This window comes from Erithacus rubecula, assembly GCF_903797595.1.
Source record: "Erithacus rubecula genome assembly, chromosome: 3".
In the NCBI taxonomy this organism is placed as follows: domain Eukaryota; kingdom Metazoa; phylum Chordata; class Aves; order Passeriformes; family Muscicapidae; genus Erithacus; species Erithacus rubecula.
In genome coordinates, this window is record NC_136689.1 from 91,373,775 (window position 1) to 91,387,374 (window position 13,600).

A 13,600-nucleotide genomic window follows, 5' to 3' on the forward strand; every position below is an offset into this window, starting at 1 on the left:
TGTGGTGGTGACATGCACTAATATGTGAGGACTCCAAATGTTTCACCACAGCCCTTTCTTTTTAATTTTACTCAGACATTCCAGGAACTACTAAAACTATTTTACTGAGTGTACAATTGGTTGTTTAATAACTTCAAATTCTTCAAATAGAGTTCTGAATTTTGGATACATACGCTAAATCCAAAATCAATGTTCCATTAAAAATGTTTGCCTAAAACCTTTCAATGTATCTTGCGATAAATTGAAAATTAGTTTTGAGTTTCTTTGCTATCAATGGATGATTTAATTTTATGTTTCCTCTAGATACTAGTACTTCAAAGTAGGTAAATTCTTTTAAATCTCCTAAAATCTATTTTCTCAAAACTGTTATCTGCTATTAGTTCCCAGACTGAATAAGAAGTACCCTTTTGGCAAGGTATAAAAGAAGCAGGAGCAAAGTTTAGCATGTAGTATGGTAGTTATCTTAATGCCTTCTTTGTAAGTACATTATACACTGTAATCCCAAACACTTACAGAGCAACCTACTCTTAACTATAATAAAAATATAAAAATTATAAAAATAATTATAAAAATAAAAAATAATTATAAAAATAAAAAGTATAATAAAAAAACTCTTCCATCAACAAAAATCTAAGTTTCTGAAATGTTATTTAAGGAGGGATTGTGACAATCAGTAACTGATCTTCTTTAAATACCAGAGAAGCCTCTTAACTATACTGCAGAAACCTGTACAGCAACTCTACTTTTGGATGTCAGGCATCTCCTCTACTTCCAAAAGCCAAGGAACTGGAATTACACCCACTTAAACCAGCAGCACCTTTCATCCAGAAATGAGGAATCTGAACCGGTGATCTGAATTATCTGAAGCCCAGAGCTTTTATTAATGCTCAGGTTCCTATGCAATTTATATGAAAATTGCACTCACTTTAAGGTCTCTTTTTACTATCAGAGAAAATTATATGAAAATCATATTGTAATGACTCAGAGAATGAAAACATCTGTATTAAATCTGCAGTGGTTACTTAAGTACAAACCATTTCTTTGATGTTAGATATTGATGAGCACATACTCATTCCAATAAATGCAAGACATGCATAAAATATCCTAAATTCAGAAGATGTACTAAGAAAAAGGGGTTCCCCACTAACTGGCCAGCTGGGAGTTAAGAGATATGATATCTGTCTCCATGGTTTTTTGACATGATACAAGAATTATAGACAGCCGACATGCAATGTATTTATATGAGATATAGTTTCATATTATGCTCTTATACGTTCACCAAGAAAGTGAAGCAATCTTTCTTCTGTGAGACTTCTACCTATCTTCATTTCCTTTAGTGCAAACAGTTATAGACAAGCTCCTCTCTGAACTGATAATTTTTTAGAGGTCATTCAGCCCATAATTTCAGGTCCTAGTCACTATCCTGATGGTCCTTCTTAGGAAATTGGACCCAGCGGGAACGTTTTTTCCTTCTGCTTAGTCTATGGGTCAGCATTTTCCTTCCCTTGTACTTCTTAATTCCCTTAAGTGGCAATTATTTAAGGTAGAGTTAGAGAAGGTGCAATCTACATTCATCCAATAAAACCTAAATATTAAAAAGGACAGAAAAATCCAGCATGGTTACTGAGGATATATGGGAGAGCATTTAGCACTTGAAAGGTACCAAAGATCTGGTAAATGAAAAGATGGAAAAAATTATGAAGAACTATTGGAAGTAAAATAGAAATTAGAAGTACAAAAGAACATGAGTGTCAGACAGACAAGAATCCTACTTACAAAGGTCAAGACTCAAGATGCCATGTCAAGAAATTAATGGAAAGTCAGTGCAACACAGATTGGATTAATGAAAGCAAACAAAAAGAAAGTCCAGAAGAAATTTTAAAAATCAGCATGGAATTGCAGTGATTTGTGATTCATTGGAGCAATTATTGCTGGAGGGCTCTTCTCTTCACTCATGACCCAAAGTAGTAAAGCAGCGAGCACACAACTAACGCTGTGATTCAATCTCCCACACCTATATTCTGGCTTTGGCTCAGGTATTTAATTAATTTACTTCACAGTAGCTGGTATGTGTTGGATTTGAGCAGGAAACAGTGTCATAGGGGTGATTTTGCTAGTCCTGAGCAGCATTGGCACAAAGAGTTTTCTGCTCTCCACCCCACCAGTGAGGAGGCTGGGGGTGCACAAGGAGGTGGGAGGGGACACAGCCAGGACAGCTGACCCAGCTGACCCAAGGGACATTCCATACAACTGGGCATCATCCTCAGCTTGGAAAGTGGTGGGGAAAAGAAGCAAGAGGGATGATGTTCAGGGTACTGGCATCTGTCTTCCCAAGCCACCATCACATGCCACGGAGCCCAGCTTTCCTGTAGATAACACCTGCCAGCCAATACAAAGTGATGAATTAATTCCCTGTGCTGCTTTACCTAACAAACTGCCTTTATCTCAGCCCAGGAGCTTTCTCACTTTTACCATTCTGAATCCCATCATCCCTCCACTGGTGGGAATGAGTGATTGGAGGGTGGCAATTAGTTGCTAGCTGTAAACCTCGGCAATGTCAGGACATTTCTGATTCTGAAATTATTTGCTATTATTTGTGCAGTAATGAAACTATGCCTAAAAAGCAAGTAATTTTGTGTAACTTATAAAAAAAATTTAAAACTCAGACTAAGACTTGCAAGTAGATTTACAAATATTAATAATTTAAGCTATTTATCAATAATAATTTCAGTGCAGGTTTTTGGGATGCTAGTAAAATCTCATAGGAAGAAAAAGCATAAAGTGTCACCTAAATAGTGCACAACCACAGAGAAAGGCACCAAGAGGTGGTGGCATTATGTAGACAAAATACACCCTGCTATGATTATTTAAAATATAGTGCCCATAGGTCTTCAAAGTACTGGTAGTTCAACCCTGCAAGTGATAAAATAATTAGTTCATAATGGAGATAGCAGAGTTGAGAAATGTATTATTTAGGTTTATTTATAGATATTTATTATTTATATTTTCACTGCAATTAATTTTTTAAAAATTATTTATAGCACAGACTAGGAATATATAATTATTTTCAATAAAGTTTAAAGTTATTAAATGAGTTTTATCTACTATATATTAAAAATTTACATCACATTTTAAATCAAAATTTTCATTTCATTCTTCAAGTTGCATTTTATCTTCATTTTATATTTACTTAAATGAAAATTAAAAAACAAAATCTTTATATTTCTTAGAACTTCAGCACAATGCCCTGGATGACAGACTAAGAGATCTACTCTTAAAAGAGTATAGTAGGAAAGCAACTTAAATTTTCAGAGTGTAGGACAATCTCCATGTAAAAATATCCTGAATTATTCCTAGGCAATGTACATCTTTATTTTTTATTACCCCTGTAAGATTATTATCTTACATTCTGTTTGTTTGAAAAGTTTTCTTGATGACCATGATATCCCATTTTTGGTGCTTTTCTCCAAATTTTAACATGTTGATATTCCAATACTAGTATTTCCTTTCATTATTTACATTTGCCACATACTATTATGCATACATATCTTCTAGCACAATTAAATATTTTTGCCTTTCTAGATGGCTGTCATGTCTTAAAGGCTTTCTTCTACTGCACTTAAATATTTCAGCCTTGCATTAAAAGTTTTATGCTAGGATAGCCTATTTTTAGCTCCAAATAGGCAATAATGTGGCTCTGTTCTTCATGAAGGATATTTTATCTATTAATATAATAGAACAGGATCTTGGAGTAAGATTACCTTCTTTTCATCGGTGAGCCTGACATCCTTGCAGAGGCACCAGTTTTTATGGACAGCAGCAGGGATCCAGCATGGGCAATGCAAAGAATTACAAAGCAGATTCCTGTCCAGGGGTGTTTTGAGGGCAGATACAAAATGGGCATGAAGGGTTCAACAAAAATTCAGGTTTCTCTATCGTCCACCATGGCACAGCCCCCTGCAGGCCAGCCAAATGGTGCCCAGCTTTGGAAACTAGAATGTCACAGAGAGGAAAGGAGGCACACACCAACCCAGATTAAATATTTAGATATGGGCAAAGAGCTTCATCTGCTCAGGAGCAATAGCTCACATCACAAATATTAGTTGCTGTGTTACAAACTGGGATAGTTTTCAGAAAAGGAGCAATGAGTGTCAGGAGGGCTGTGGAGAGAAATGCACTGAAAGACAGCAGGACTGTGACTGCATGCTTTTGTGCCATGCACAATATGGAAATCCCTGTGCAATGCAGCTTATGGCACACTACAGGGCACCTGTTTTACCTCCACTAAGCAGAAATATTAAGACTTTACTCTAGGCAGTATTTTCCTTTTCCTTTAAAACTTTATTCTGAACGGTTTTTTTTTCTTTAGTGAGACTGATTGACTTTCATTCTTATCTGAGAATACCATTCACTTAAAGGATGTAACTAATATTAATAGTGGTGGGTTTTGAATATTAGATGATGTAATATTTGCATCAAAATATTTCAACACCTCCTTTCATGTCACTCAACAGGAATATATGCTGATTGTTCACAAAAACTAAGGAACTATGAAAGGAGTCCCTGTGCTCAGCAGCAGAAAAAGCTATATTCTAGGGGAAAAAAAAAAGACAAAGAACTTTCATGAACTCACTTTTTTTTCTACTTCACTTGCTACCTGGAAAGAACCAACTCTTGGTGTCATGACCACCCAGATAAATATACTAGCTAGGGAAACTCTGCTTCCATACTTCCATGCCTTCTAATAAATGACAGTTCTAAAAAAAAAAAATTACTTCCTTTTTTTTTTTTTTAAACATAGATTAATCTTTCCTGAAACACAATAATACATAATCTACATATGTTAAAAAAACCTGGCTTTCTCCTTTACAAACAGAAAATCATTTATACTAGGTTTTTATTTCAAGCACACACTGAAATTATTATTCTTCACAAAAGAGGAAAGGGAGTGTCTGCCAATCAACATGACATGCTATTGAAAGACTGGTACTAATAGCTATGACAAGAGCAAACCTGTTTGAAGCAGAGCTGCTGCTGCCTTTTTCTTTTTTTAAAATATACCAGCCATCAAAAATAATGTTTTATCTGACTAGAAACCCAAGCAATATTCTGCTGCTGTAACAGCTTGCACCTGATTTGCCTGTATTTAGCAATGACAATTTTAATATTGTTTCAAATGACAGCATTTAAAGTGTTTTATTTAAACAGTGATAAAGACTAAGAACATTAACTATTAAAAAAAAGTTACATGCGCTTGCAAACAAAGCTGTGGATTTATTCTTTGGAGATTTTGCATCAGGTATGAATTACAAGTTTGCATAAGTATTCAACTGACTTGTATTTCCATTGCTTCATGGATAAATAGCATTTACTGATTTTATATTTTTGTAGTTTGATAAATTCAGAGTGTAAGAGCAAACAGGCTTTCATTATTTGATTTTTTCCTATTTTTTTAACTCTATATTTTCTACTAAAGGATCAAAAGACACAAAAGGAAGGAGTAGCAAAAAATATTTAGAAGTAGAAAAGCACTAGGACACTAGTATAATTGCTATATTATCAGGTTCTGTGTGTCCAATTCACATTCTGAATAAGTCTGCAGTTTCCACTTGGTAATACAGTTATACCTTGATAAAATCACATAATAGATCACACCATAACTTTTAGCAATCAATTTTTTCTCTTAATAATTTGATAAATGTAGCTGTCAAGTGGGATAAAGATCACAATTTTATTTGGGATTAACTATTTGAACTTTCAGAATTCCATTCATGAATATTGCAACTGCTACAACTGATAGGATCACAATTTTGTCCCCTGTTGATGATGCAATCAATGCTGCAGGTTGCTGGTACAGCCCTGTTTCTCAAAAGCTAAAGAAACTGAAAGGGAAATCTGTGGAAAGCACAGCCTTTTGAAAAGTGTACTTAAAGTTTGCAAAAATGCTTTTCAAACATATATAAAAGAGGAGACAATAACACAGTAAGGGAACTGCCAGGGAAAAGAGCAGAATTCTATATGGATTCTTCAAACATATTAGGCAAATAAATAAATAAATGTATGTTACAAGATATTTTATCAAGGATTTAATGATATGCCAGAAACAAACAGTTTAAGTGAGTGTATTTCTACTTCAGGCTCAAAGAGAGTAAGAATTTAGTACTGAGGATGGGAATGTTGCCTTTCTGGGAAAGAACACTTTGGGAGACTTACCTGTCACCTCAGCTATTCCACTGCTATCACAGCACCCAAACACTTTAGATTCACAAACACAGCCCTTACCAGGAGGCTTGTACAAACATTGTTTGAAGATTTAAGAGCAGAAAGTACTGTTAGATAATAGTCTGAGTTCTGGTACACATTTTGTAGTGAACCCAGCAACCTTAGGCCCTCCAAAACCCTCCTAAAACCTATTTTCTAGAAAGACATCCAGTCTTCTCAAGGCTCAAAGGAACAGAACAAGAATAATTTCTTTTGCTAGTTGCTGCCAGAGCTCAATTGACCTCATATTTAAGTGTTTGCACCTTGTTTCTCATTTCAATTTGTCTGACTACGCTTTCAGTAACTGATTTTTTGTAGGCTTTTCTCAGCTAGACTAAGAGGAGCTCATGTCTGATATTTTCTCCCTGTGAAGCAACTCATACACTATAATCAAGTACCTATCTATCATTTGGTCATGAATTATGTAACTCTTCATGAACACTAAGCGTTCAATCACCACGTAGGCAGCCAACTGCCAAAACACAATCGTCACGATCTTTGTTTTGTGAATGCCCAACCCCAGAGGCACCTATAATTTTCACAAAGGCACAGGCACACAAAGCTGTACTTCCAGGCATTCCCCAAAACATGTCTGTGCAGAGAGGGGAAGCAGCTCACACTTTTAGCCCTGCCAGGATCCATAGGAGTAAGTGATCCTCCACTCCTACTCGTGGGGCTATGGGGTCGTAGACACTCTCACCACATACTGGAAAATTTGAGTGCTTTGCAAGCATAGTATCAACTGTCACATTAAAAAAACAAAAAACAACCTTACCAAAGAGCACAATGAATTGAGCTGGCTTCACTGATTTATTTCTTTTTAATGACTTCCAAGAAGTATTTGGCATGACTTCTAATTCTAAATTAAACATCACCAAATTTTCTGTTCAATGCCTTAAGCAGTTCCCTAATCATGCAGTTGACTGTCGTGAAGCCATTTTCCAGCAAGAGTTTTGTGACTCAAACTATGGAAGCATTGCATGTATTTTGCACATGAGGAAACTTGTACAAAAAGCAGGACCATTTTATATTTTGCTCAGTGCAAAAAAACAGGTCATTCTGCTTTCTAGGGCTGCATTCATTCTTGGAAATCATCTCCATTTTTACAGTGCAGCATGGAAATAATGATATGGAAAAAAACCCCTCAGTATTACTGCATAACTTTCAACACTATCACAAAACCAATAATGAGAAAACTGCTTTCCTTCTCTCTGAAATGCTTTTGTTTATGACCAGTTTAGTTTCCACAGAAGGCTAGTATGGCACACTGTGAGATGCCATGAACTCTGCAGCTATTAGAATAATAGAGATGTTCAGGCATAGATATTATACTGTTTGGACATAAATAATGCATCATAAGAGTATCACAATGTTTGTAAGACAAGAGCTCCCAAATTATGAACATTTAGTTCGAACTGAAATTACCACCACCAAGTGATGCTGCTCCAAAGCAGACAAAGCATTGAGAAAGAAATCTGGAATACTGATTCCTTGCAAGATCTACCACAGGTATGGGCCCTTCTCCTGTCCCACTTGACAAAATATTCAGGTTCAGTTCAACTCAGTATTGCAATGCAGCATCAGTCAAAAGAAAACATATTTTGAAAATTTAGGAAATGCAATGCACACAAGAATCAAAAGATTTCTTCAGCTTGCTTTGAAACTCAGAATTCAGAACCCCAAAGTAAGAAACTCAACTTTTTAAATCAAATAATCTGAGTTTTAGAAAAATCACTAAAATTATAGTCATCAACATAATATGACAATTTGCTCATCTATTGCATTCATTTTCCATTTGTAATGACATATATTCAAATTTGCACATGAATAACAAGAATATACATAAATAGCTTCCACTAGAACAAAATTTTGATCACTTAAACATTATCTGCAGGGTTCCTGAGCCTGCTAGTAAGCCCAGTTCTGTTCTTAGAACAGCTATAAGATCTATCAGTATCTTAAATGTGGTTTTAAAATGAAAATAAATTTACATTGTGGATAATGGATAACAGTCTCTGGATTCCTGGCTTTTTTCCAACAAAATTTCAATTTTCATACAGACCTTGAGAAAATGGGTCAGAGAATATCAAGAAATAGGCACCAAGCTCCTACAGAACAACACACAGACATTTTAAAAAACAGATTTGATGATTTGTATAAAAATTAAGGTTAAATGCATAAACTGGAATTTGAAGTGTGGTCTAGCAAATTCAATTCATGGTTTTATGTGCACTGCATATATCTTTGTTGGCTTGTGTGTATTAAAGGCCTGCTGTTCAAATGTAGCAAATTTTAAAAGTTAAAGACAAAACTATAATCCAGACTCTCATTCTTTTAAAATATGTAAGATTTATAAGGAATATAGTTGTATTGTTACTCCCTCTATGACAGAGAGAACCTATAGCAAAAAGAGGAAAGAAAGCCTGGAGACCTGGTTTTCTGGTATTTCTATATATCAATTTAGAACAAAGTGCTATCACATTGCAATTAGAGTATCATCCTCACAAATGTAAAAGCAACTTCTTTTGCATTCCATCTTCCACAGCCTCTCCCTTAGAAATGAAGCTTCCTCATGCTCCTCACTACCACTGATCTCATAAAGCAGTACAGTAGCTGCCAAAGCTAAAGAGAAACTAATATTAGAGCATTTTATTTTTTTAGCAGGGCATCTCACTGCCCACAAGAGCTTATCTTTTGTTTGTACACCAGCCAGATAAACAGCACAAGCTGACTTACAGTGAGTTATTTTGGCACCATGGGGTTAACATCTCCCAACTGCCAATAAAGGTCTTACTGATGGAAGTGAGACCTGGAAAGATAAGTCAGATTTTTGACAGACAAATATTCACTTTACAACTACAAGAGCCAAACTTCCACAAAACAGAGATCTTCTACACAATTCCCTGGAGATGTGTGAAGTTTCTCCCATAAGCAGGGACACCTGCTTTGCAGTTACTGCCCAGGGATTAAGTGAAGGAATGTGCACATTGTCATGGTTTCAGTGATAAGCCAGATTTGACTCCTAATCAATACTATTTATTTTCCTATTTCTAATATAGGTACCTTGATATTGTGCATTTTCTGTTATGCTGTAATCTACTAGTAGTACTTTTTAGTTTCATACTTTGTGGTAAGTGATTCTGATTAAGATCTTTCATCTGTTATCTCTTGTCTGTTTAATAAATAATTGATTTTATAAATATATCTGACTTGATTAGAACTTGCAGGCCAGGCTGATTCCTTGAACTTAAACTGTTGCCAAAATCTGAGGCTAAGCCTTGTCTGAAGCTTCAACTCTTCCTGCAACAATTATAAGGAGTATTAAATTTAAATTAGAAATCCAGTTGTTAATCTTAATTTCACAGACAAGAAACAGGCTTGACTTTTACTCCCAGTCACATCCTAAAGGAACCCCACAGGTCCAGTCTGGATGGGTTGTGGTGAAGGAGTTTCTGCCTGTCCTGCAAAGTGGCTGGAGTTGGTGTCTCTCTCTGCCAGTGAAGAGGCTTATTCTATTTCTATCTGCTCAAAGAAGCAGAAGGGCTGGCTTTCCTGTTACAAAGCAATATTAGAACATAAAAGACAGACAAATATGTTTAAGTTAAAAAAAAAAAATCAATCTTGTATGACACTTTCATACTCCTATCCTCCTAAGGGGTTCTATGTCATGTTGTAGATTCTCTGTGGGTGCAGCCAATGACCAATAAGTCATCAGTAACTGTGAACCAGACATAGAACAAATCTTATTTTTATAAGGGATGCTAGCCAAGGCACAGGAGTTGTACTTCATTTCTCTAAAAATCTTCTCTAAAACCTTTAACTCTCAGATGTCCAGCAGTCAGAAATGGATTGAAAAGAAAAAAAGAGACCTACTTTAATTTAACTATGGTATGAATATACAATTATGACTCAGGTTCCTCTTCAAGAGTGTTTCTTTTTGAAAGGAAAACACAGCATCATCCTTTTAGCAATGGGATCATGCAAACAATGTTTCAAGACTTTTGTTGTACACCAGCTCTAGGCCATCCTGACAATAATCAGGTGACGACCTGTTCTTACTAGTCCTAATATATTTACACACTACCCTGTCAGTGCAACGGGATTTCTACAGTATAAGAGTGAATGTATAGAAAAAAAGTATCATTAGGATACAACATACTGATGACTGTTTTCCTGTGTTACGAAGACAAGCTGAACATAGTAAGCATACCACGGCATGCTGCAATGAACAATTATTTACTTGGATACAATCTTGAACTAATAATGGGAAAATGAACATAAAATGTTTGTAATTCTGGAATGTTAGTGATTCTATCACTGTTACAGCTCTCTGTTATATCTATCTGCTTATTGAAAGCATTTTATTTTTTTATATTAAGTGAGATTATTGTAATAAAAACCCAACAGTGTCTGGATTTAAGCTCTGAGTTGAATATTCATTTGCTTTAGTGAGAACTATGGTGAAATGTGATCAGTTTTCTGACCTATTTTGAAATTGGTATTCTGCCAACTGGCATTTTGTTTGCACATCCAGATATTATCCACCATATGCTGACATGACATGATGATTGGTTCCAAAATGAAGTGGAATACTTGGCAAATAGAAATATATGGTACAAATAATACACTGCCTCTAGTCAGGAAAGCAAGCAGTCATTTTAAGAAGACTGAGAGATTTTAAAATAACTGCAGTGTACATACTGCATAAAGCTGCATGAAAACTCTCCAGGTTTTGCTTATTTACAGGTATGAGGGCATCAAAAACTATGAAATTAATTCCTTACACAAAATTCAAATCTGACACATAAGTACTAAAAGCAGTAATTCAATGGAAGATTAATTTGCATCTCAGGGAGACTTTGGCCCACATAGCTTCTTCCTCCTCTGGATTCCCCAACTCTTTCTTCTCACCATCTGTTCTTTTTTCCCACTGCTCTGACTTGTCTTTCCACCCAGTGATGTCTAAGTTATCTGCCTCTCTGGCATTAACATCACATTTAGTTCACTAACTTTCTATTATTTCTCCTAAGCTTCTATCATTGAACTCTTTATTTTTCTCCTAACTTGATGCTTCCATTAATCTTCTGCCTTACAGTCTGAACAGTAGAATCTTTTAAAAAAACCCAAAAACACAAATCCAAAGATAAACAAAAAGAATTTGTTCCTAAACAGAAAATGCCCCATCTCTTTTCTTTTGATTCCTGTTTCCAAAGCAATGGATTTGTTTTGCATTCCTCCAGTGACTTCCATGTGCATGCTCTCTAACACAAAGCCTGAAAACATACATCCAAGTTGTTGGTTGAGCTCTGCTGCTCTATCTTTTAATGAAGAACAGTCCACTTTTTTGTAATGAAATCTAAGAATTTTCAAAGCAGTGCATTAATTTGCCACTGTATTTCCTATGGAATTTTGTTTTTCTTTTCTTGGGGGAATAGCATAGGCAGAAGGACTTAATAAAAATGTTAGAAAATATTTCTCCCTAAAAGTTCAGTTAGATTTCAAAATCTAAAGGCACCTAAATAGCATGCACTTCTGATGTTTATTTATTGAACTGCAAGATTTGCTTGTGCAACATGAATAGATTTCAGTGCATAATGCATAATCTTCAACCCTGAACATTTGAAAAGGACTAAACCCATTTTAAAACCACATTCTTCTTCAAAATAAATGATAATAACATGGTTTTGTTATTACAATCATTTAAGCAAGTGCATTTAGAGAAGAGTCTGTAAGCAAAAGGAGGAAGAACCTTACCAGCATGCAAGTATGCCAGATCAGGATTTTCAATGTCTGGGTGTAGTTCTTTCAAGTGGTTACGGAACTCCACAGGAATATTTGTGCCATAGTCACACCTAGGGCAGTTATACATTTTCACTCCTTCATGCTTTCCCGTATGCAAGATGTGTTTACGGATATTTTCTGCGCAATTAGACCTAAACAGCAATGAAAAAAAAGAAAAAAAATATTTATTTTCTACCATTGGTTCAAATAAAACCTAGTGTTATAATAGAAAAACAGTAGTTGTCACTCATTTTTCCTTATCTGTAGATTTTTTTTGCATCCTCTTAGGTTTTGCATAAATGTGGTCCTTTGCACTAAAGCTCCCAAAGCTGTTTCAGGTTAACTGAACATCACATCTGAACCAGAATGATTGATTTGTTACATTTACAGAATTTCTATTTTTCTCATGGTAGTCAGTGATGGACAAAAATTAAGCAAAAGTCTTTACTTAGCAAAACTGAAATATACACATGCTTATAATATTCCCAATGGAGCTCACATGAACCTTTCCTACACAGTTACTAAATTCAACAGGAGTTGTTGTGAATGATTTTTGCAAGTATGTCCAACCAACTTTCATTTTGCTGTGTGAACTGTTCATATGAAAGAGAATTGAGCTGTTCAAGTTTACATTTTTTTGAAAATACACACAGATTCTGGTTTATATCAGAAACACAGCTTTTGTGAAAGTAGTGTTTTCATGCATAAAAGTCAGATCACATATACAATTAGTTTAACACATTTCAAAGCAACAGTTATAATCATATTTCTGAAAAAAAGTAATGAGAAAAGATTTCACATTTCCCATACTCACAGAGAGGTCCATATGGCAGCAATTTTTAATTTCTAGTCTTTAAAATTTTCCAGTCTCATTACAAAATTATTTTGCATTAGAATTTCCTACTTATTTAAACTAAGTGATGAATCCTACATAAAAGACACACTGCCAGTGCATTTATTTCAATCAGAAGTAGTCAGTATATTTATTCTTGACTCAAAGGAACAGAACTGTCTTTGTGTACCATTGCTTTGGGGTTTTGTTTATTGTTTAGACTTTCTTACTAACATTTATTATTATTGCCAAACTAAGAACAGTTATTCAGCCTAACTGAACAAACACTCATGCAAAGTACATAAATGTATAATACTTCAAAAATACTCAAACAAGACAATGTAGCATTTTGGACAACTGGTTATATACCCATCACTGATAGAAATTCCACAGTAGCAGGCACCTAAAAAAGGACCCCCAAAATAAACTGGAAGCAGCAGCTTGAAGTTCTGCTGGAATGCTTGTCTCTCCCTCGGAAATGGTCATAGTGAAGTTGGTATCTGCCTCACGGTGCTGCCAAAGCTCACCCTCTGTCATGTCCATCTGCTATATACTGGTGTAATGATCAGATGCCTGAGAATGTCAGAGAAGACACTTATCACTGAAAAATATAGAAAATATTGGTCCTCAGCATCTTTCAGGATTCAGCCCTAAAAAAGTTACAATGCTCATAAATGTTGTTAAAATGAAATATGTATTTTACAAAAAAAAAAAAAAAAAAGAAAA

At 35.1% G+C, this 13,600-nt stretch overlaps 1 protein-coding gene across 4 annotated transcripts in view; it reads right to left on the minus strand.

The window, feature by feature from the left end:
- ZNF407 (zinc finger protein 407) overlaps positions 1 to 13,600 on the minus strand; it is a 332,688-nt gene that overhangs the window by 85,505 nt on the left and 233,583 nt on the right. For all 4 annotated transcript variants that reach the window (XM_079301071.1, XM_079301072.1, XM_079301073.1 and 1 more), the window contains exon 8: positions 12,016 to 12,194. In XM_079301071.1, coding sequence (XP_079157197.1) covers positions 12,016 to 12,194 — 179 coding nt within the window. The remainder of the gene's footprint in view (positions 1 to 12,015; positions 12,195 to 13,600) is intronic.